This window comes from Phyllopteryx taeniolatus, chromosome 20 (assembly GCF_024500385.1).
Source record: "Phyllopteryx taeniolatus isolate TA_2022b chromosome 20, UOR_Ptae_1.2, whole genome shotgun sequence".
In the NCBI taxonomy this organism is placed as follows: Eukaryota; Metazoa; Chordata; class Actinopteri; order Syngnathiformes; family Syngnathidae; genus Phyllopteryx; species Phyllopteryx taeniolatus.
In genome coordinates, this window is record NC_084521.1 from 15,700,762 (window position 1) to 15,726,961 (window position 26,200).

Consider the following 26,200-nt stretch of genomic DNA (forward strand, 5'->3'; position numbering starts at 1 on the left):
TTGGTAAATGATGCAATTATTCGTTTAAACTTCACAAACATCACGCAGGCCAGCGGTGTCAAACTCATATATGTTGCAGGCAACAATGTAGTTATGGCTTCCCTCAAAGGGCCGTTATGACAGCAAAACCATATAAATGTTTAATCGCCTCATCATATTATTACATATACACAAAGAAAATGATGGATAACTAGTTTTGAAATCAAAAGTCAAGGATAATTGTTTGATCAACTATTGTTCAAGTTACTGTAACAATGGGTTTTTGGTAATAAAAAAATGCCTGCAATATCTCAACATTACTGATTAAATATGACAATATGGCGGCATGGTGGACGACTGGTTAGAGCGTCTGCCTCACAGTTCTGAGGACCGGCGTACAATCCCGGTCTAACTGTCTGCTAGGCTTTGCTGAAGCTACTCTGTTCAAGCTAGTCACTTAGTTCATGCATTTGTCTATGTTTTTACATTTTCCTGAAGGTGATTGGCGACCTGGAAGGCTTAGACAATGCAACCAGGATGACACCCTTTGCAGGCCAGCGATCAGGACCTCGGAGGATGGCTCAGGACAGCTCAGACGTCACCCACCAGCTACGGAAAAGACATAAGCTTTTTGGACGTGAGTGATGTAAAAGAATTAGGCTTGCATTTTTTTTCCCACAAAATGATAAAACATAATGACAAGTACACATTGGAGGAGACGCCACTGCCTCATGTCAAACATGCAAGCCTCCAACTTGTGCAAACATTTTCTTCCCGTCGTTTGTTTAACTGAATTTGCACAGTTCTAATGGCGTCTCTGTTCCCTCAGGGTGCCCTCGTGTTGAGCCAGAAGGAGGAAGCAGGTATGACTCCAGTTAAGCACAAGACCCCAACCAATAAGAACAAAGCAAGGGGCCAAAAGGTTTGAACACTAAACTACTGTCATATAACAACTGTCACTTTGACTCAGGGTGCGAGGTATATGTTGAGCTTTGTCAGTATTTATCAATTTATCCATCCATCCTTCTTCTATAGTGTTTTTCCTCGTAAGGGTCATGGGAGAGATGGAGCTTGTGAGAGCTGTCATTGGGCAAACATTGATACAACCTAACAACTATAGACTATTTACAGTCTTCAATGTTTTATGTTTTTGGCATGTTGGAGGAAGCTGGACGACCCGCAGAAAACCGACACAAACAAAGAGAACATGCAGACTCCGCACAAGAGCCGAGCTGTTTACCCAGAACCTCTCAACTGCGTGGCAGATATGCTAACCATTACTCCACCGTAATGCCTATATAAGACTGTCACCATAAAAGTATAACGGGATGGCACCTCCCACCAAATAACCTTAATTTTACTGAAAATTAAGGAGAACAAAAATGTTCTCATAATCCTGGAATTCATAAAAAAAAATACTATTAGTAACTATTAGAGCTACGAACGAGTGCTTCATAAGTCGAGTCAATTTTCGCGTTAAAAAAAACAACAAACGCTGAGTCAGAATTTTCGCATTTGATTCAGATGAGTCAATGTACTTTTCTTATTCTGAGAAGCGCTGCAATGCTTCCGTAATTTAATTAGGTCATTAATTGACTCTTTTAAAATGGAACTCAGGTGAACGCTCCCATTGATTCCAGCGTAACTCGAACTTTCAGCTTGTTTGGAAGCAATGTTTTGACACTTGAATGAATGAAATGTCGAATCAACAGATACTTCGAGATAGCAATGATAATTATACGTTAAAACCAGAAATTAAATCCAATTACAAGTAGAAGATGCAAATTTGATGAAAACTTGTGAATGCAACTAGGCAATAACTAATGTAAAAGTTACTGATCTCAAATTAAGTGATAAAACATCACTATCGGCTTCCCAAGCGGGATAATATTCCAGCCATCTTGATTTGTATTGAATACGTGTCTGCTAGTCGGTGCTTAGTGTAATGTAGTGGCTCACAAATCAGGCCATAATGGCCGGCTACTTACACATATTGCTTAATTAAAGGCTGGGAGCTTATTAGCATGTGTCCCAGCCGTGGTGCACCGGGATGATAGGGATCAGGCGCAGATGTCGTAGAGGGCCAGCCTTTAAAGATTTTATAGATTGCTAATCTGCCGTGCTAAACTAAAGTCAAGGTGTAATAACCGGACAGTTCTATTAATTCCTTATGGTGAGCCATTACATATAAGGGCCATTTTGGATATGTTTGCATGGACACACTTCTTTGGCCTGACAGTTGCTCGTTGTCTAATTTTCAGCCTTCAATGTATTGACACGTGAATAAACACAAATTCAACAGCAGAATCACGCATAAAAGTGGTGTGGGTAAAATGGTGTTCGGGCATCGCCAAGCGTCCAATCACAATGCGGTAATATCTTCTGTTATGCTTCTTGCTGTGAGCAGCACAATGCCAAAACAACATTTCTCAGAATTCCTACGCTAATACAAACCCCAATTCCAATGAAGTTGGGATTTCGTGTGGAACGTAAATAAAAACAGAATACAATGATTTGTAAATCCTTTTCAACCTATATTCTATTGAATACGGTACAAAGACAAGATATTTAATGTTCAAAGTGATGAAAGTTGTTGTTTTTTTGCAAATATTTTCTCATTTTGAATTTGATGCCTGCAACATGTTCCAAAAAATTCCAGGACAACAAAAGGCTGGAGGTTGGGGAATGCTAAAAAAAAAAAAAAACACTTGTTTGAAACAGGTTAATTGGAAACAGGTGAGTGTCATGATTGAATAAAAAAAAAAAAAAAAAAAAAAGATCATCCCCGAAAAGACTCAGTTGTTCACAAGCAAGGATTGGGAGAGGTTCGCCACTTTGTGAGCAACTGCGTGATCAAATAGGCAACTTGCACATCTGTGAAGAGACCATTCATGCTAAAAGGTACACATAGATTTTGGAGCAACATATGCTGCCATCCAAGCAACGTCTTTTTCATGGACATCCCTGCTTATTTCAGCAAGACAATGGCAAACCACATTCTGCACGTGCTACAACAGAGTGGCTTCGTTGTAAAAGAGTGTGAGTACTAGATTGGACTGCCAGCAGTCCAGACCTGTCTCTCCTTGAAAATGTGTGGTGCATCATGAAGCACAAAATACGACAATGGAGATTCCGGACTGTTGAGCAACTGATGTTGTACATAAAAAAGAATTATACCTACAAAGCTTCAGCAATTAGTGTCCTCAGTTACCAAACACTTACTGGGTGGTGTTAAAAGGAAAGGTGATGTAACATGCCCCTGTCCCATCTTTTTTGTAATGTGATGCAGGCATCAAATTCAAAATGAGTGAATATTTGCCACAACAAAAAAAAACAATAAAGTTTATCAGTTTGAACATTTAAATATCTCGTCTTTGTAGTGTATTCAATTGAACATAGGTTGAAAAGGATTTGGAAATCATTGTGTTTTCTCCGGGCACTCCGGTTTCCTCCCACATCCCAAAAACATGTGTGGTAGGTTGATTGAAGACTCTAAATTGCCCGTAGGTGTGAATGTGAGTGCAAATGGTTGTTTGTTTATATGTGCCCTGCGATTGGCTGGCAACCAGTTCATGGTTCCCGCCCGAAGATAGCTGGGATAGGCTCGAGCAGCCCGCGACCCTAGTGAGGAGAAGGGGTAAAAGAAAATGGATGGATGGATGTGTTTTGCTTTTATTTACATTTTATACAATGTCCCAACTTCACTGAAATTGGTGTTTGTATTATTGCACTCCAACCAACTCATGATGATTCCTTTCCTGGTTTTAATGGCGCCCAATAGTGGATCTATTTCACAAGACATTGAACATCAATCAAAGACAAACGTGCAGTTTGTTTGGTATGGGTTAGCTCATATTTATTTAGACAGAAGGCAAAAAGAAAAAGAAAAAGATGAACGTTCGTGTTCAACAGTAAACGGTGAACAAAAATGAAATCCAAAAAGTTGCCGTTTGTATTTATTCATTTGTGTATTTTTAAAATTAGACATATTGTTGTGCTAGATAGAATAACCATGTTGTATGTCTTATATGTCTATCTGCTTTGACACAAGCCAGAGCTAAAAAACCCAGACCCCCCCGGCCCAATTCGAGCACTCACATTACCAACATTAAGCAGAGATACTGCCTCTCACAGGATAGATGACAAGATTCTCTTGCTAGTCTCCATGTGGCCTATACCTTCGTCACTCCTCACATATCATTTGTCATAGCGATTTAGGTTTTTTTCGCATTGACACTGCCAGCATCGCCCTGTTCTCTGCCTCACTGTACTGTTTGTTACTGTTTGGATTATGTGCCCTTTTACGAATACCCACCTGACGCTCTATCGAGCTATATTTTATGTATGTCCGTGATTGAAAAGATGCCCTAGCATGGCATCCATTACTTTGACAAGACAGGAGATGGGTGTAAAAACTTAAACAGATGAGAAAGTCTCATTTACTTTGAGTAAGTTCAATGTGATGACAAGGGACCTTTCTGACAACTCTATCATTTTATTATATGATTATAAGATTGCTGTATTATTTTTTTATTGCGCGTATTATATACATTTTAGTTTATTAAACAGTAGCTGTGGCGGCACCGTGACCGACTGGTTAGCACGTCTGCCTCCCAGTTCTGAGGACCGGGGTTAAAATCCCAGCCTCGCCTGTGTGGAGTTTGCATGTTCTCCCCGTGCCTGCGTGGCTTTTCTCCGGGCACTTCGGTTTCCGCGACCCTTGTGAGGAGAAGCGGTACAGAAAACGGATGGAAGTAGTAGATGTGTCTCATGTTGTATTTTTATCTCATTAAAACGTGGATTAGAACATGGATGTAGTGGTGGAATTCACAATGTACTGTAAGCAAAATATTCTTATCTTGCTGAAGTAAGCAGTGCAGTATTGTTAATTGCTTTCATGAGCAATTTTGAGCACATTTCAAGAGCTTATACTGCAACTGACTTTACCCAGAATAGTGTGCGAGTTGGAAAATAGTGCACTGCTAGATTTGATTGGTAAAAGCATTTCCAATAAAGAACAGAAACTTTCTCTTGTGATCTGTTTTCATTTTGGTTCATTTCTACTGATCATTTTGAAAAAAGGCTTCTTTTACCATACTCGCACCTTTTTCATCGCACCAACAAAGCCTTTTACAAATGTTGCTAAAGGGGGTAGCTGCAGAGTGGTTGAAGGTACTGCACTGGTTCAAATATTTGATTGCTGAGGACAAACACCGTTTCCACATAATCTAAAATTCAAATTGGTCCCTGGGAGAAAAAATTATGGGAGGGGGGGGGGGGCAAAGACATGCCGCTAGGTCTCAGCGCCACACATTTACTGATTTATGTTAAAAGAAAAACAAATTTTGCAGAGCTTTTATGAAAGAACTGCAAGTTTTTGAAGTTAGTGTGTGTGTGTGTGTGTGTGTGTGTGTCTGCATCTGCTCTGCTTAGAGCCTAGTCAACCTGGGGATGTAGCCCAAGTGACAAGGAGAGGGAGGGATGAAAAAATAAACCACGTCAAATTCTATATTCATATAGCCCTCAGCTTGAGGTATTCACATAACACAGTTTGCATTCAGAAGTGCTGCCGAGATCATTATGCTACTTGTTGATATCGGCAACTCTTTGGGCAAAGCCTGATTCATTTGAATTAAACTTACCCAATAAATGAAAGGGATTCAAATTCACACTTTGGCTGCTTTGCATGTTTATTTTTGTACTTTCAATAGTTTCATGATTGATTTTTACATCACAAAAAAATAAATATTGAAATTCGTTGCTATGCTTTATACTCTGAAATGTTATTTACATGTTATGGGAGGCTGGCACATTACACTAACAACTGTTTCAATCGTACTATCCTCACTTGACCTTCCAAAACTAAACTTTAAGACCCTATAAAGTGAATTCAGAGATTTGTTTCTGAATACATTATACATGTTAGAAGTTAATACAAATATGCAAAGAAAATTGTGGAGCTATAACATTAGTAAATAGCAGAGGTCGGACCAAGTCATTGCTTTACAAGTCTGAGTAAGTCTCAAGTCTTTGCCCTCAAGTCCCGAGTCAAGTCCCAAGTCGAGACAGGCAAGTCCCAGGTCAAGTCGCGAGTCCTACACTTTTTGAGTCCTTTTACCAACAAAATAAAAATACATGTTAATATATATAATATTTAATTAATACCGTATGTATATATTATATAGTAGATTTATATATTTAATATATTTTAAAATCCATATTTATCAAAACAAACTTCATAAACAAGTGCATTGAACCTTTATAAGAAAACTAGTGGGTTAATCAAAGTATTTGCACCTTCAAAGCTAATCGTCAAGTGGGGCTTTGTTTATTGTCCCTTCAAAACCGATTGATAAGAGGTTTTCAGTTATTTTATGAAAATGCTACCCTGTGACTTACTTTTTCTCACTTTATTTCTGAAGTGTCATTAAACAGACCTGTCACAAATAAAAATAGTGCTGCAATTAGTAATCAAGTATTCTACTGACAATTGCTTTCGAATAATCAAGTACGGGGATAAAATATATATTATAAATAATATTTGTTTGGTTAAAGAGCAATTATGAATACACAAGAGAAAATGAGACACTTAATAAGGAACAACCAATTGGTTTCCTCTTTTAGATAATCAACAGTATTTTTCTTAAATTTACATTGTGCGTACAGTATACTGTAGCAGGAAACTGCATTTTCTTACCAACGTCCAGTAAGATGCGACGGGCCCCTCCTCCACCCATGAAAAATCTTACCTCCAAATCTGACTGATATGTGAGGGGTCGTGGCTGCAAAACAGATACAAACAACATTCTTCACACCGCTATGGAGATCAGGCATTTTTTCATCCAAAGTGTGCCATTCTTTTATCTCAAGTAGACTTGACTATTGTAATGGTCTTTTGACTGGACTCCCCCAAAAGACAAAGTTCTGCTACTGGTCTATAAATCACTAAATGGTTTAGGTCCTGAACATATGAAAGAAATGCTAATTGAATATAAACCCCTCGGAGATCTACAGAGTCAGGTCAAATAATGGAGCACAGAGTCCAAAGTAAACATGGTGAAGCAGCATTCAGCGGTTGTGCTGCACACAAATGGAAAAAGTTGCCAACAGAAGTGACGTCAGCCCCAAGTGTGAATGTTTTAAAGTCCAGGTTAAAAACTTTAAAATATTTCTTGCACTGTGCGCTGTTTTAATTGTATTTTTTATTTTTTGCTTTGTTTTAAACATTGATAAGATGCTACATTCTTTTTGCGTTAACTTCTTAAACAGTTGACTTACAACTCCATTGCAACATGATGACAATTTTTTCTTGAGTTTGTTGTCCCATCTCTGTCGGGCCAATTATACATTACTCATGCACTCACTGTATTTGTCTTGCCACGCTGAACTATTTGCTATCTGTTGTTGACCAATACTGGCCACTCATGCCAGATTAGCATCTGCACCACTTGCACACTGACTGAGGAGTATCTGCAACATTTGCACAATCGACATTGTCCCAGATTATCGCACTACTTGTCACTTTAAACTGCATCAATTTCTTTAAATCGCTTTGCCCTTTGCACAATGGTCATTGCACCGAACTATTGTTCTATTTGTCATTTCAATCTCCTCTAATTGCAAGAGGACTCTGCCTCTTTTTGCAAAATTGTCCCAAAATAATAATAATTGTACCGGCATTACCACATTACTGGTAACCTTTTATTGCTCAGTGACTCTGTTTTTTATGTCTCCAAAGTATTCTCTGTCAATTGACTGTCTGTTGTCGTTCTAGAGCGGCTCCAACTACCGGAGACAAATTCCTTGTGTGTTTTTGACATACTTGGCAAATAAAGATGATTCTGATTCTGATACAGCCTTTGACCGGATTTCAGTGAAAAAGTATTTAGAATTCCATTCTATATTAAACACTTGGCAGTCACTGTCGACTTTTCTTTTCTTTGGCCCACTCATGGTTGAAGAAGGGTTCAGAGCAGTAGCAGAGTAAAAACAGAACAGCCAAAGTCAAGTCAACGTATCACTGTACCTACTGCGCTACCTGGTGGAACCACTGGGCATTACAGGACAAGCTGGTGGAACCACTTGGCATTACAGGACAAGGTCAAATGAATGTAGTCATGATTTTGATATGATATGGCCGATTCTGTACCAAACTTTGGCAGGCCGGCTTGAAAAGACCAACGGGCCTTATGTGGCCCGCGGGCCGTAGTTTTCCCACCCGTTGACTCAAGCCCAAACCCTTATGGACTGATTCAGTGACTAGAGGAACACAGAACAAGAGTTACAAGCATTGTTTTGTTCAAAAGCGCTAATATGCAAATCAGATATACGTTCAAGACCTCTGTCAGGTGTTTTCATCCTAGCTGTATTCTTCTTTGCTGACCCTGAACATGATATCCTGGTGTTTAAGCTGTGCAAAACACTTGCAAAAGGAAGGAAAAAAGGACAGAAGGCCCATACGAGCATGTCAACGTTGTGCCATATTTTAGTGGCATCTGGATAGATCATGTGCCTGCCTGCACACATATTTATTTATTTGAGTAGAGTCGGGTGGGCAGATGTCCTGCTCACAGGAGAAATCATTTGCAGTGGGCGAAAAAAGGGAGGGGAGGTGGAGTGAAAAAAAATATATGAATATGCAAATCTTGTCACAGTGTGGAACCTTGTAATGAGTGGGAAATGTAGACGCCATCTTTCATTATGCAGAGGTCATTGCTTAATGCCAGGCAGCTGGGCCCAGCTTCTTTTCTCTGAACCCCCCCTCTCCTGTCATCTCACAGCAACTTGAAGAAGTGTGGCACAAAGGAACATGGCACACGTCCACATGTGGCCTAAACACAAACTACAGCTGAATGTCTCTATTTGTATCATTGCACACCAACTTACACCAACTTTGAGTATGTTTCACATTTGGTGGACAGCAAATGCATATAATTTATTATTTTTTTAAATCAATACAATACAGTATTTAAAGATATATTTATTTTAGGCGGCACCTAATATAAGAAGCAGTAATATTACTGCTTTGTCCGGAAATAAGGCACAGCAAAATGTGTTTATTTTCTGTCATTCCTTGTTACATGTTTACATTAAATGTTACAACGATGCCATGATGACAAAACTCCTTGACCAATGGGCAACCAGCTGTTGTTTACATTGCCCAAATGGTATTGCACCACAATTGACCATGCTGTAATAATAGTGCGTGGTACTACTTGTTTTTGCCAATGGGAAAAAAAGGGATCAGTGGTTTACAGAGCTGTGTCAAGCTGGCTGTGCAGTGGAAAATGAGTTTAAAGCGGTACATGTCACTGGTCATATTGCTGTTGTTCTTCCACATTTCTTTTTGATCCACCCTCTAGTGTTAAATTCATGAGTCAGCTCGACATTAAAACACACAACATTACTGACATTTCACAAGTCATTTTCCTGACATTGAGCTATCAGCCCAATCATTGCGCAGACTCTTCAAATAATCCAGGGTTTCAATGCTAAAAAATGTAATGAACTTCACGGTTCATTGGCTCTGACACTGCTTAATTAATGGGCGCATTTAAAGTACATAGGGCCCCTGTAATTGATTTATATGCATGATTTGCACATACAGCTGTTAGCTCCTGGAGGAGAGTCATCACTCACAAAGTGGCGGTGTTGACGATAGTGTGGGAAGGTAACAATGGCGCACTCAGTTGGCTCATCCAGCCTTGGGAAAAATGCTACACATGTGAGGAACATTTTTCTTTTGTCCACATTTGTCTTCCTCTGCATCACAGCCACACTGCTAACACATAAGCACATACAATTTCATCCAAATCTCAATTACAGCTGCATTTCTGGCATTTGCAAAAAGTCCAACCATACATTCAACATGGCTTTATTTTATCAATGTCTATCTTGATACTATTCTGTCATCAATTTTCATCTATTTCCTATACCACCAGTCCTCAGGGTTGCGGGTGAGCAAGAACCTATCCCAACTGACTTTGAGTGTGAGGCGACCCTATAGAGGTCATCAGTCAATTGCATGGCGGCAATGATACATTATACATTTAAGATGATTTAAAGCAACTGCTGATGTGAAAAATATGGATTCGCTCCAATTAAGATGACATGATCATTTGAGTCTGCCTTTAGCAATATTATCTGACACATTTCACACGTGGAACTTCCGAGGTTTGAGCTCCAGTCAAAAGTTTACAAAAATAAACAAATAAATGGCTGAGGAGCTCAATCAGTGTGTCATTTAACATCAGAGTTGCATTACAATCCATACAGCAGAGTATTGGCAGCCTTGTTCTGTTTTTGTTACTTGTTAAATGAATTAATGCTGATGCAGAGTGGATGTTGTACCATTATTGTCCTTCAGTCTACAAAGACTTTATAAGTAGGAGCTCTGACATATCAAATTTCCCACTATAACTGTATTGTTATAGTTAGGGGCTATTGCAACATCTGGCGACCTTTTACAATCAGACATTTTGAAAGCAATTGGTCATCTGTTCAGTTCAATTACACTTTTCGGAAAATGTTTTTTTTTTAAATTTTAAGCAACAATAGAGGGTTATTTCACATGCATACAGTGTTACGATGGTGTATTTTCATTAAACCCAAGGAGGTCTCACCTGGATATTTCTTACTTAAACAATAAATCAACCCGAGTGCACAGATATTTATTAAAAATCACAATTGAACTTTTTTTGAAGCTTCATTGAGGGAGTCCTTTATGCTATGATCCATTTTAATGTTTTGCATGGAGATCAGGAGGTCATTATTTGGCTTTTGGACAGAGACTGGGAGGAGCTCGGATCAATCTAGCATATTTCTATCACTGGCATATTGATTTTCCACGAGTAGGCCCTCTGTTGTGTGTGCGAGATGTTTTCATCCATAGACCAAACATGCACACCCATGCACGTGTGTAAAATGCACACATCTGCATATTCAGTGACTCTAGATCACATGTCAAGTAGTCACCAAGTGCATGTACTATATGTCCTCCACTTTCTTTATCACGCACACGCTAATCAATAGTGACTGGCTTGGTGTGGACACCTGCAATGTTCTGCCTGCCTCCACTGTGATTCATTCATCATTTGTCATTTTCTTCCATTCATTCATCCACCTCTCTATGACTTCCATCACTCTGCCCGCATGATTTTGCATGAGAAAGAAGGGACAGTCCTACAATAAATGATACATTAGTTTTGTTTTTTTTCAGTGATCATCCCCAATTTGTGAAAGCTAAGCACATGTTTGTCTTACCCCTTTTTGGACCATTTTCAGCGTTTTTGGCCATGAGATTCCCAAGCCGAGAGTATCAGCGCTTGTTGTTCTCTGTGCCTTCACCAGCAGATTGTTTTCAAGCTGCTCCATTACTTTCGCCCTTATTTTACACTTTACATCCTCTTTGTGTTGTCCTGGGCCATTTGCACTATTGTAGTGTTTTGACAGTTGTATTTTGTTGAGCAGAGAATATCGGTGCTAGTGAAGCGTCGCTGTTTGTCTGCAATGCTAGAATGACAAAGAATGCATCCCAGAGGAGATATGGAGAGGGATGAGAGCTGGCACTAAAATCAAGTAAAGTGAAATGAGAGAAATTGAACCTTTCATGCTGAATGTGTCTTACTCGACAGCGGATGAACGAAAGGCTGTTAGAAAACTGCAGTTGTTTGCTTACACGATGTGGATTATGTTAAAGTGTTCGAGAAATAAAGTTAAATTGAATTGAGTTGAGTTGAGGCGACAAATAAGAGCGGCACGATGAATGAAACGGGATGAAAATGGAGTTGCTTATTCCTAGATTTGGTCAAATTGTATGCAAACCTGTTCTTTGCAACACAATGGAAACGCAGCTGGGGATAAAGAGAAGGCTCGGGGAATAAAACATTATGCCACAATTTGTGAAAAGCCAATCATCAGTGTGTCGTAAGCGAGGAGTACTAGTATATGAGAACGCCAAATCAATATCACATTACTTTGAGTATGAGAGCATATACACGACTCATCAAACTGATTATACTTGATGCTACAATGGCAGGTTTCTTTACTGTGGCCTTCGACAATCACTGCTGTTCAATTACCAGCGCTGTGTGCGTGGGTGAGAGAACAGAAAACAAAAAGAAAACACATAGAACTGAGTGGCGAAAGAAAAATAGAAAAACCACAAGACAAATGGGTGTTTATTTGACTAAATAAAGCCTGGCTGGAATAGGAATGAGGGATAGTGTGTCACAGTCAAGCTCTGCTTAAAAGATGACTCGTTTCATCTGACATTGAGATTTCATGAATATATTTTCCGAAAGGGCTCCACAAAAACAAAATTCATCATGAAGTTTGTGAAGGCCAGAATGTCACGGCAAAGATTTGTCAATTTCCTAATGGATTGTGTGGCAATGTTGAGCATTATGCCTCCCTGAATCCCTTACAAAGTCCAGTGTTTCTTTTGTTGTTTTGCCAAAATATTGTTCAAATACATAAAGAATGTTCTACATTTCTAACAAGCTTAAGTTGATTCCTACTCCTGATAAATGATATCAAAAATATAAATTGAAATTGTATTTTTCAAATAATGGATTGTATTATATGTATTTACATTTTACTAATTTATTGTATTTTGATGTATTTTATTATAAGAAATTTTTAATTACTTTAATATAGGGGATATTCATTTTTGTTGGTAATCTATGTTTTGTTTGTTTGTTGTCGTTGCCAGTAAAATACTGTAGGCTTTTTCACTTTTTGTTTTTTTTTAATTCTGAATTTTCTTCTTTGTTCCATCATAAACGCCATTGTTCCACGAGCGCCTTAAGGAACATCAGCAACAACAACTGTTGCTCTGAACAGCCTCCTCCAGTGAAGCCCCCTCTAATAGCTCCAAGTCTTCAATATGGGGCCATCAGGAGAAGCAAGGCACCGCAGCTTTTTGGATGATTAAAAACTCATTTTCTTAACTGTCCTCCCAGGATTTGTGAGCGTTTTTTTTTGGGGGGGGGGGTAAGAAAACATTAAATTGCTCCAATCAAGCATAAACGTCTCCTGCTTGTGCTGCTGTTCACATGGTGGGTGCCTTTTTGTCATCCTTTTCCTTTGGCGCTTTTCCCAACTGCCTTGATCAACAATTAATAGTTCAAATTGCTTCCCGTTACTTATGGCTGTGCGCGAGACAGATGCTGAACAGAACAAGAATTGAATTGAACAACGGAAATTCTGTGTATAGGGTTAACTCTATGCACACAGTTGCAACTCTTGATTGTGATGGTTTCAATGGTTCCTGCTCTTCTTTCTCGCTCTCCCCCACTCGGTTCTTTCGCACAATGACCTTTAGTGGTCGTTTTCTTCATTGTGGGGACAGGCCATGGCCTGGCATCTGATAGAATCAATATTCTATTATGATAGTGCGTGGAGCGTGTGGGGCTTTACAACTCCACGGTAATAGTCTCGCTATTTCATCCTGTGGCAGCAATGGCCTGAGGGATCATTTCCGGCTTCTCCAGGCTCTATGCTCCCAGCATCGCCTCGTTTCCATTAACGTGGCAGGCCTCTGCCTACCAGGGGACAATCTGTGTGAGAGATGGATGGGGGCCGAAGAGAGTCCAACCCAGGTGCATTGTATGACCTGCATGCAATTGTTACTCATAAAACTACAGATTTTTTTTTTTTTTTTTAAAGAAATAAAAATGAGTATCTGTGAAATATATCTCATTCTATCACAATACATTTCCAGCTCTTAAATCCTCTCCTGCAGTCGAAATCCAAGTGAATAGAGGAATATTGGGAATTGATTTGATCACTGTTGACAAAGTGAAATGGCATTATTGGTTTTGTGACCGTTACTGGTCATTTTCTCTGTTTGAGCCAAATGTTTTGCTCTTTGATATAGTAAAGTTAAAAGTATACTGGAATCTGTCCTGGAGTATTTACACGCATTCCTCAGTAAATTGTGTCTCCCTCTGTTGATATTCTGATATGTTCATTATTTTGAGACGGGCAAATCAAACATGAACCATCATGTTTCGTTACGTCTCAAGCATATTGAGATTCATCACTCTCGGACTCTGATTAATTTGAAGATTTAGTTAGTCTGATTTAGTTAGCTGATTTCATTTTCAAAACATTTTCTCCCATGGGATACAATGAAAATAGAAATAATGAGTTCCAGGGTGAAACTATTTGCCATCATAACCACCGCTAAACGATGCAAAAACCAAAAAGGGTCCTAATTTAATGCTATAGTTTTTGTGTAAAAAGAAGTTAGTGACTAAAATCCTGTAGCACAGTGACGATTGGAACTTTTGGCAGACGTACGGTTACCAAATTTGGTCTCTTAGATTTGTCACTACCGCTGGTAGTTAATATTGCTGACATCATTCCCATCTCCATATACCGCATGTGAAGTATTGCTAATTCATGCATCGTCACCACATACATGCTGCCTATTCTTGCTGCTTTTGTTCCCGTTCACATCTGCACATATACGATGCATTATAGAGAATTCTACTTATCGTGACTCCGTTTTTGTGCAAATGAATAAAATCATGACTCCCAGCAAAGGTGACAAAAAGAAAAGTTGCAACAATTTTTATGACACATGAAAAGGCAGCTGTTGGTACCAATGAGGCCTATCAATGTTCATCATGTACTGTACTAGCATGGAGGGAGTGCTAAAGTGAAATGTTAAGCTATTAGAGATCATTGCACCAGGCAGACCTCCTATAAAAGATTAATGTCATTACAGCTGCCTTTCTCTAATAATTAACTTATGTGAGCATTTCACACTACCCGATGCAGTTAGGCTTTCAAAATCCTTGCTTTCAAATGTCACTCGGGTGTGGAGTTTTGATGTGAATATTTTAATCTTGGGCAATGACCATTACGAGGTTACCAGGGCGTGCAAGGAAAAAAAGACTGTTATGGTGTCTATCTGTTGAAATTTGTTTCAGTGTAAAAGTCAGCATTTATTTCTAAAGAAATACGATGCTTATCCGCTTAATGCATTGCCTTTTGCCACCAGAGCTTCAAGACCAGAGCTTTTCAAGCCTATGGTCAGAGCTCAAGTGGCCTTTTTGCAACACTCTAATATTTCTCCCTCTTTTGCAAAATAGATTTTACCCTCGCACAGCCACACTCTCATTTCTTTCCTGTGGACCAGCAGTTGTCGCTGACAGCATTCGCGTTCCTCGTGTTATCGAGAGTTGTGTGATTGGAGGTGTGCGTGATTTCGCCCCGCTCATCTCCTATTCATCATGATGTAACCGTGAGCAACCCCGATCTAAATTACCTTCGTCTGGCATAATTCCAGCACATGCTATAAATGAGCTAATCGTCCTTGACTATAAAATTAGCATTTTCCAGACTTAATTGCTATCATTACATTTTTTTGCGTGCTTCTATTAATTTAACAGAATGGGTTGGATCAGAGGCTCTTTTTATGGTTATAATTTGCAGTAAAAGAATGCATTTGCAAAAGAAGAGAAAAAGAAGTCTGGAGTAGCATTAGGGTCCACTTCCATTAGTTTTTTTCCCCGTGTCATTTAACAAATACGAAAAATACTCTTAGTTTGTCACAGAGATGAGTGTGTGAAGGGCAGGATAAAAAGCTTTGGGATGAATACAGGAAATGCATCAGCAATTCATTGTGTGGGCTAACTGAAGCTTGTGTCTCAACACAGTAGGAATAGGCTCTATTTTTGCCACCCTTATTTTTTTTCTCTCGAGCACGGCTTGCCTCTTTTGTGCGTACACCATGTCAGCTGCACTCAGCAGTGCCGTCCCCAAATGGTATGGAGGAGAGCACGGCGGATGACATGGAACAACAGAGCCATCAAGTCCCATTTATGCCTCCTGCCGTGACCTTGCCACAGACGTCGACGAGATTCAGCAACTCACCGAGCCGAGTGCCGGCAACATTCTGCAACCCGCTGCACTTCCGCAGCACTCCGCTGACCTTAAAAGTGTGTCCTCAATTTGGGGGAAGGCTGAAAACATTCATAAGCATTCTAGTCCTCCTTGTGTTGCGTTTGTTTGTAATGCCCTACTTCTTTTCACAAAGCAGCTGTTCGACTTTCATTAACCAGATGTCATTATGTAAAATCATTTCAGCAAATGATCAAAAATCCTGTATCTCCAATTCATGATTTTTGACTGCTGAACATACCATAATTTCTTGTGTATAATGCGAATTTTTTAACCCCACAAAAATTGTCAAAAGTCAATAGTGCGCATTATACATAGGTATAGGAGAAAAAGAAAAAGACTTTCACATTTTATCAATGTATGCCGCCATCTAGAGGTTATGAAAAAGCTGTACATTTTCATTCCACTATGCCACCGCCCCCTAGAGGTTATGAAAAATTTGTACACCTTCATTCTAGTATGCCACCTAGAGGTTATGAAAAAGGTGTAGACTACACTTTCATTCCAATACGACAGGGGAACATATGACATGCATATATGTACAATTCTGCTCATAAGTTTACATGCACAGTGCGAAATGTTTTTTTTTTTTTTTTTTTAATACGACTGATGACTGAACAACAACCATCATTAATTTATATATGGTGATGTTTAATGATAATGCTTTTCTGAAATGCTTGACAGTTTGATTGCCAGCCAATCGCAGGGCACATACAAACAAACAACCATTTGCACTCACATTCACACCTACGGACAATTTCGAGTCTCCAATTCATGCATGTTTTTGGGATGTGGGAGGAAACTGGAGTGCCCGGAGAAAACCCACGCAGACACGGGGAGAACATGCAAACTCCACACAGGCGGGGCCGGGGATTGAACCCCGGTCCTCAGAACTGTGAGGCTGACGCTCTAACCAGTCCTCCACCGTGCCGCCAACTCCGGGAACAGTCCCGTTATTTTATCTTCGAAACGCTTCATGTCTGCGACGGGTTGGGTTGCGTGCACATTTTTCAGAAGGGGGAAGTGAGCTGCATCACCACCAGCAAATTGCGTCTCCCAGAATGACAGCTTCAGCTTGAAGGAGCGTATGCTGTCATAATACTTGCAACTGTTTGTTCAAGTTATTCAGGTGCTCTGTAACATCCACCATAAATGCAAGATCCTGCATCCATTCTGCTAAATGAAATTCTAACACTGGTTTGCCCTTTCCTGCCGTGAACTGCTCAATTTCTTCTCGTAAATCAAAGAAATGCCTCAGCACAGCACCTCGGCTCAACCACCTTAACTCAGGGTGGTATGGCAGGCTACAGATATGGTCTTACTCTCTGAGAAGGCTGTCAAACTGACGCTGATTCAGGCTTCTGGATGGGATGAAATTAATAGTTTGGATGACCACCCGCATGACATTATCCATCTTGAATGACTTGCAACACAAAGCCTCCTGGTGCAAAATACAGTGAAAAGTCCAAAAATCACCTCCTCCATTTGCAGATTGCACGTTCTCCTTGAACTTTGTCACAAGAACAGCTTTTTTCACGTTCATTGAGGGCGCACCATCTGTAGCCAGGCAGACAGCGCAGGACCAGTCCACTCCGACCCTGTCCAGCGCGCCGACGAGAGCGGTGAAAACTACAACTGCTGTCGTATCTGCCATTGACACCTTCTCCACAAACTCATCGGTGACGGTCAATGTGTCATCAACTCCGCGGATGAAAATGCCCAGTTGTGCATCATCTGTCATGTCCGTGCTTTCATCAATTGCAACTGAACACGCAATCAATGACTTTACTTTGTGCCCATTTGCGGGCCTGCTCTAAATTGTCCACAGGTGTGAATGTGAGTGAGTGTGAAGGGATGTTTGTATTTGTGTCCTGACGGGGAACCAATTCCTACGCGAAGTCAAAGTCAGTTGGGATACGCTCCGACTCACCAACGGACGGGTCCATCCATCCATCCATCCATCCATTTTCTGTACCGCTTATCCTCACTAGTGTCGCGGGCGTGCTGGAGCCTATCCCAGCTATCTTCGGGCACCCACGGACAGGCGCCATTGAAAATTGCGGGAGGACGGTGCGCTGCAGCTAACGTCTGTAACACAATTGTTAAGCCAATCTGCAGCGTACATATGCTATGATCCTTTTCCTATTACGGTAAAGCTGATACATCGCCACCATGTGCATAAATCTGTCATCCTCTAATCAAAATATGCAAACATCCATTCCTTGTTTAAGATGACAATAATAATAACCATAATAAAGAATGGACACCTTAATAAAGTGCCATTAGGAGTTGTGTTTTGTGATGTAACATGGAGCAGGTAATAGCAAAATTGTATTTTTAATATTCATCGTTCATTCCTACGAAAGAGGCTTCCTAGGGTAATGTTAGGCCTTAGTTTCCTCCAGGTCTTCCTTTCTCCTGTGGAGCCCTCATGCTGACTTCTGCTGACACTGACCAGGTGCTCGTCACAATGGCTTTCCACGGAGCCTTCAAACAGGAAGCAGGTACGTCCCGACGCACCGCTCAGCCTCGTGCCCGACGTAGCGATGCAAGAACAATGTTGTGACCGTGTCAGGCGACATCAGCTCAAAAGCCGGGGAGCGGGGAGGGAGCACCCGGGAGCTTTGGTGCCGGGTCTTTGTTTCAGCATCTGTGGTGTGACTGAGTGTTGTGGCTCTGTTACAGATGTGCTTAGGAGACACCGTCAGGTATTTACACGCCACCGGAGAGCATCAGAGCACTGCTGACAGCAAGGTTTTTGTGTGGGTGTCTATGAGTGCAGTGCTTGACTCACCTCCATGCTCCAGGTGTACACGTCTTTAATGATTCAGTCTCGATGTGTTTGCAGTTGGTTGGGAAAAACAATACTTTTTTTTTTTCTTGCTGCGTGTATAAAATGTAACATAGCAGCTATTAAAACTATGAACAAAGTCCACTCAAGTTCAATATACGGTACTTTCTTAAATGTAATTTTGAAATACTTGATTATGGTGGTTGACTGGTTAGAGCGTCTCCCTCACAGTTCTAAGGTCCAGGGTTCAATCCCCGGCCCCGCCTGTGTGGAGTTTGCATGTTCTCCCCGTGCCTGCGTGGGTTTTCACCGGGCACTCCGGTGTCCTCCCACATCCCAAAAACATGCATGGTAGGTTAATTGAAGACTCTTAAATTGCCCACAGGTGTGAATGTGAGTGCGAATGGTTGTTTGTTTGTATGTGCCCTGCGAGTGGCTGGCGACCAGTTCAGGGTGTACCTCCAGGGCTCCCGCGACCCTTGTGAGGAGAAGCGGCTCAGAAAATGGATGGATGGACGGATGGATGGATGGATGATTATACTATATCTTTTCATGGGGCAATACTGAAGAAATGATACATTGCTACCAGGTAAGATGCATATCATGTTGCACGGAAACCTCCTACAATACGTCCAAAATTGGTCAATATCATATTTTTTCAAGAAGTGCGACTACTGGTCAGTGCTCAAGTGTGTCTGTTATTTTTACTAATTATTGAACTCTCTAAAGTACTTAAAATGGCCTGCTCTCTTTGATGATGCAATGTTAATGGGTCAAAACATTTGCTGATTCTGAAAAGTATAATGGTTTCGGAGATGCGAGTATATATATATAATTATCTATATATATAAAATATATATATTGGTTTTCGCTGGGTACAAATGGACTGCACTTTGCACTTGATCTACACTATCATAGTGCCCCAAGTCCTTTACAAAGCCTCACATTCACCCACTCGCACACCAATGGGCAACTGCTGCCATGCAAGGCACTGCCAGGCCCAAGTGTCTTGCCCAAAGACACTTGGACATGCGGACAAATCACACACGGGATTCGAACCAGTGTCCCTTTGGTCACTGGTTTACCTGCTCTACCTACTGAGCCACTGTGGAAAAGCACAAAAGAATGTTGATCTGCCCAAAAAAATCTCCGCATACAGTATGTGCCACAAGCTTTATATGTCATAATGTTGCTAACTAACAAGTACCTGTCAGAACAACACATTTGCAGAAAAGACCCTCCCTTTTCGGATTTGAATGACATTTGCTAAGTACAGAATATGTGTACTTGGAACCAGTAATGTCTAAGACTACCTTTAAAAACTGACATGAAAACCACTAAGTACACACTTTTGTGAGTTCTGCACTTTGTCCGGATCCATTGGTGTTGAAAGCTCTGCGACCGCTGTGGTAATCCCCATCTATCAACACATTAAGCTTGCTGTATTCAATAAATATATCTTCTGTGATTTTGTTTATATTGTCAGAAAGCATTTTCACCTCTGTGCCTATCAAAATTCCCAAAAAATTTTCTTTTCATCAGAATCAGAATCAGAATCAGAATCATCTTTATTTGCCAAGTATGTCCAAAACACACAAGGAATTTGTCTCCGGTAGTTGGAGCCGCTCTAGTACAACAGACAGTCAATTTACAGAACACTTTGGAGACATAAAGACATTGACAAAAAACAACAACAAACAACAATTGTGCAAAAAGATGCAGAGTCCTCAGTTCGAATGGCTAATATCGCAATAGTCCGGTGCAATGACCATTGTGCAAAGGGCACTGAGACTTCAAGGAGTGTATGCGGTTTAAAGTGACGAGTACTGCGATAATCTGGGACAATGGTTGTGCAAATGTTACAGATACTCCTCAATCAGTGTGCAAATGGAGCAGATGCTACTCTGGCATGAGTGGCCACTATATGCAAATAGTGCAGCACGGCGAGACAACTACAGTGAGTGCACAAGTAATACATAATACAGAAATGTGACAACGAACTCAAGTCAAAAAATTGCCAGCTTGTTGTAATGGAATTGTAAGTTAGCTGTTCAAGAAGTTGATTGCAAGAGGGAAGAAGCTGTTGGAATGTCTACTAGTTCTAGTTTGCATTGATCGGTAGCGCCTACCTGAGGGAAGGAGCTGGAAGAGCTGGTGACCAGGGTGGGGAGGGTCCGAGAGGATTTTGCACGCCCTTGTCTTAGTTCTGGCAGCGTGCAAGTCCTCAAGGGTGGGTAGGGGGGTACCGACAATCCTTTCAGCAGTTTTGATTGTCCGTTGCAGTCGGAGTTTGTCCTTTTTTGTAGCAGCACCAAACCAGACTGTGATGGAAGAACACAGGACTGATTCGATGACCGCTGTGTAGAACTGTCTCAGCAGCTCCGGTGGCAGGCCATGCTTTCTCAGAAGCCGCAGGAAGTACATCCTCTGCTGGGCCTTTCATGTTTTAGTTAGTCCAACAAAACATGTACAGAATACGTTTGAAAGAATTGCATCCTCTCTTACTCGGAGAGCATAGAAATAAATAGATAAATAAGTATGGCTACATTCGGAAAATTGCATTCATGCCAAAATCAAGAGGTCGTTTAACTTGTGCAACAGAGGGAATTTTAGTTGATGAAGCACTGTACTTACCTTTCATCTGTTGTGCAAATTAACATTTAATAGCCACACACATTTGAATGTTCTTTCCCACTGCAGTGAGAAACCACCAATGCGAAGAGCACACGCACACACGCACACACGCACACACGCACACACTGAGGGGGACGAGAGCGACGTGTTCTTTGCCTCGAGCAATTTTGCCCACCGCTAGCACCATTCATTGTTTCCCAAAAAAAGTAATTCTTCAATGTTCTTCTTGTATTTCCTCTTGTCAACAACTAGTGACTCAAAACTCAAGACCAAAGTAGGAAACAAAATAATAATACAGGGACCAGTGGGCAGATGATAAGTAGGTGGAAAGTACTGTAGATGATTACAGATTAGTCCTATTTTTTTGTGTTACAGTTTTTCTAAGTTGCTTTGGTACATTTCACAGATCAGAATTGAAATTCTCAAAACTACCTGTTCAATCTTCACATCATTGTGTCACTTGTGCATATCAAAAGGGTCATTTCTCATTTATTTTTAACAAGTGGCAAACCACGCAAATCTCTGCTGTTTCCTACATTATCAATTGCTTATGTCATGTTGATCAAGATGTAATGTATTATAATGGGTCTCTAATGAATAGTCTTTCCATTTAGGTATTGGTTGATCGCCCAAGTCCTTACATACAAATAGGTTTAACAAGTATGTCAAGCATCTTTTTATACATTTCCAATAGACTTGCCATCAGACTGCGATTAGCTGACGACCAGTCCAAGGTGTATCCTGCCTTTTCGCCCAAAGTCAGCTGGGACTTAATGGGGACAACGTTGATAAGTGGTATAAAAAAATGGAGGGATGGATTATAATACTAAATAATAAGAAAATGACCTTTCCATTGGTACCCATCAAGCAATATAGTTTAGTTCAGTTCAAAGTTTCAGGTACAGTACCTAAAGTATGACGATAGACAGAGTGTGGCCTGCTTTTTGGTTGACGGAATGGGGACAACACACAATATACTTTTTTTTTCTAAACTCGAAATAAATGTACAGTGGCGTGTAAAAAGCTTTTGCCCCCTTCTCAAATTCCTTTTTTTTTTTTGCATAGTTTCGCCACTTTCATTTTTAAGATCATCAAACAAATGTGTATATCAGACAACAATAACCCAAGTAAACACAAAATGTTATTTTATTGAGGAGGTAAAAATATCCAAAGCTACCAGACCCTCTGTGAAAAATGAATTGTTCCCCTTGTTAAATCATGAATTATCTGTGGCTAATTAGTTTATTGGGAAAGCCGAGTTCCTTCTCACTGACCACACCCAAGCTTGATTACCCCCAGACCTGTTCAATCAAGAAACCACGTAAATAGAACCGCTCTGACAAAATGAAATCAGCCGAAAGTTGGTGCCGAATGAAAACAATTCTGCAAGGAAGAGTGGGCCAAAATATCTCTACAGAGATGTGCCAGTTACAGAAAACCCTTGAGTGTAGCTGAGGGTGGCTCAAACAGTTTTTCGGTTTAGGGCACCATTACTTTTTCACACAGGGAAAGAAATCTTTAATTTTGTTGTTTTTGTTTCCCTTAATGAAATTTACTTCGGTTATCTTTGTCTGATATTTACATTTGTTTGATGGTCTTTACCATTAAAGTGGGGAAACTATACAAAAAAATGTACAATTTGAGAAAGGGGCAAATAACTTTTCACGGCACTGTATATCGCACCGTCATCCTCCGTAAAAGTTGCTCAACGGGTTTCGATAATCAGATGAGTATGGCTTTTGTGTCGTGAAGAAGTGCTGGTATTTACCGTAGTATTGAATGTTGTTTTTGGTATGGAATTATTCCTTAACCTCATCTTGAAGAAGCTTCTCCTCAGGTAGCGCAGAGGGCTTCAGAGAAGATGTCACGTAAAGAGGCTCTATGAGGTGTCGAAGTGTTTCATTGCCTTCTCCCTCCCTCAGGTGTGACTGAGGTGACAACGAGTGGGAACAACGTTTAGCACCTGAAGGATGGCGGAGTTGACTCTCCTCCTGGCCAGGATCACGTGCTCTCCATGTGGAAACCCTGATAGCTATCTTGACCCTGCAATAAGCACTAGGTCCTGTGTGTGTGTGTGTGTGTGTGTGTGTGTGTGCGAGTCCGCGTGTCTGATTGAGACTGATGCATGCCGATCGGTTGCCAGGCCGTGCTCAGCGGCGGCTCGCCAGTGTCAGGTGAAATTAGCAGCCACCAATGAAGACCACCAGACCTGGGGGATTCATTAGGGATTCATTACTCCTTGCCCCCACCCCACCCACCCACACACACACACACTCGCACCCACCCCCATACATACACGGCACATCTAAACATGCTGACAGAACTTCACACCTGTACCCCTCCTACATGCAAAGACGCAAAAACACATCAGCCGGTCTGAAAATGTGCTAGTAATGCCCACTTCGTATTTTTGCGTTACTTTATTTCTTCTGGTGGCTCTGAAACACTTCAACTCTGAAATAAAGCGGGAGAAGATAAGTGCGGGTCTGTTTACGATGTAAATTTGCCGAATTGTGTGCAAATTTCAGCATGGCTCGCTCACAGACACATTTTGAGAAATAGGGATCTCACAAAAGATGAATTTGGTTATTTAACTTCCCTCTTGATGGGTGGCCAGGCCCAACCATTTGTATCTAAACAATTAAAAAGTAAGTTTTCCATACAATACACTACAGGTAAAGTACAGTATTAGGATACCTGGACAATACAATCATTGGAGGCATAACAGCTCCCAGGGAAGAAAGAAAAAAAAAATAATATATATATATATATATATATTTTTTTTTTCCATTCATTCAGTAGCTCATTCAGCAACCCTACCCAAATCCATATTCTTTAGAGAACACCACAGATATCTAGCTGTAGTCTATAAAAAAATATGAAGTAGACATCTGATACTTCTAATAACAATATTAACATTTAAAATGGCAACCAGCCCTATGGATAAATGATTGAAACAACAGCCAAATTAGGTTGAATAGACACAGAGAGAAGGTGACAGTCCATCTTAAAATCAACACGCCATGCAAAAAAAGGTGACTTAATGACAGGTCAATTTGATTTTAGCTAGGAAATGCATCAGTTTCACTTGATAACAGTGCTGTGTTGCTGTATACATCTGCTTGTCTGTTCAAAGCAGATGACTTTAGAATGATGGCTCCATTTCATCTCCAGAGAGTCTGTTAATCCGGTGTTTATCACTTTAGGAGCATTGTGGCTGTGACGCTCATTAGAAATCGGGAGACATTAGTTACGACCAAAGGAACTCTATTTCACGCACGTCTCCCCGACTCACTAAATGAAGCTTTGCAAATCGTACGGCACATTTTAATAGCTGCCGCTAATATTACAGGTCACAAGTGATCGCTCCCTCCGACGTTTGGCTGATCAAACACAGCCCGAGATTATCAGTGTTATTTACGCTTGTGTATCATTCTGGCATAAACATGCATTTATGGAAATGGGATCTCTCGACAGTAATGCACTTAATAATGATTTATGCTAGAATGATTCATGGGAAGTGCGACGGCATCATCCACAGTGCTGTTGTTGTGGTTTGTGACTGGTTGGACCACAAATGCAGACACTCGGCGTAGAAGCAATTCAATTCTTTACTCCACTAAAGTTGCAACAAAATGTGCTACTAACAAGTAGATATAGTCTGTCCACACAAAGTACAAAATAATAATGCTGGTAACATAACGCGCTAGTAACAAGTAGGAAAAAAAGTACAAAACAAAGAGATACTGACCAGGAGAACAAATACTAAATTACAGGGTACCAAAAACATAAGGCACTACGAATAAGTGGGAAGATCAGCAACAAAGTACAAACAAACAGTAAAGTGAGTAACACAGGGAAGCTTACCAGGAAAAAAACGCCGGCACTTACTGCTAGAAACAAACGGCACAAAAAACATCCAACAAGGGCAGAGTCCAAGGTGGAAACGAGACAGAATGCAGGACAGAAAATGACGACCACAAAGTAATAATCAATCAATCGGCCGCCGAATTGTCACTTTGCCAGATGCACTCTCACTGTGCCGGAATGCCCAGTTTGCCACAAATTGGCAAACATGCGCTTGCATGAAAATAAGGATACAGCGGCATTTGTGCGCCGTCTACGGAAATAGAGCCATGGAATTTGATTGGTGTGTGCCTCCCTGCTCCAGGACTGTCCAAAATCTGAATCCATCATGGATGAAACTGGACATTTGATGAGTGAATGTCTTCATATACAATTGAGGTAATGTGAACACACACACACAAAGCACACCTGGATGATGATCTAGAACAAACCGATAAAAGAGGTCAAATTGGGTCGTGTATGATTTACTTTCTGTCAAATCCACGTACAATGCATTAACTTTTGGGGTATTAACTTGAACTTTCCCAATTCCACTCAAATGCACCTAAAGATCACACATGTAGTCACAGGTAGTCAACATATTAACCAATTAAATTAAAGGATTACTGTAGGCCTACTGGCTGTTGGTTGAAATGTGTGTGTGTGTGCGTGTGTGTAGGTGTGTGTGTAAAGGCAGACTTCCCTCACACCGCCCACAGCGACTCGGTAAGGATTCCCGATAAGGAGAATTAGTCAAAACTTGGGAGCTGCCAGTCAGTGCCAATTAAACTTTAATCTTGGGCTGAAACAGGCACAAATAAATTAAACCCTTATGAGCGGCAATGTGCACTCTCCTGATAATAGGGGATTGAAGTCGTCTCGGAGCAAGGCAGCGCGTTCCCCCAGCTCAGCCGTGGCTGGAAAGACGGTGCGGGGGGGGGGGGGCTCAGCTCCAACTGAGAAGAACTCTTCAAGTTGACGAATTGCGTAGACATCAACATGGGCACACTGACTGAAACACAATCAATTTACTTGGAC

General features: G+C 40.8%; 1 protein-coding gene across 2 annotated transcripts in view; it reads left to right on the forward strand.

The window, feature by feature from the left end:
- Positions 1-23,974, forward strand: part of ofcc1 (orofacial cleft 1 candidate 1) — a 50,278-nt gene extending 26,304 nt beyond the window's left edge. The window contains exons 3-5 of one of the 2 annotated variants that reach the window (XM_061758872.1): positions 478-616; positions 809-901; positions 23,239-23,974. In XM_061758872.1, coding sequence (XP_061614856.1) covers positions 478-616; positions 809-858 — 189 coding nt within the window. In that variant the 3' untranslated portion in view covers positions 859-901; positions 23,239-23,974. Of the gene's footprint in view, positions 1-477; positions 617-808; positions 5,009-23,238 lie in introns of those variants that run through there. The other variant, XM_061758871.1, reaches the window with a different exon arrangement.
- Positions 23,975-26,200: the final 2,226 nt, after the last annotated feature.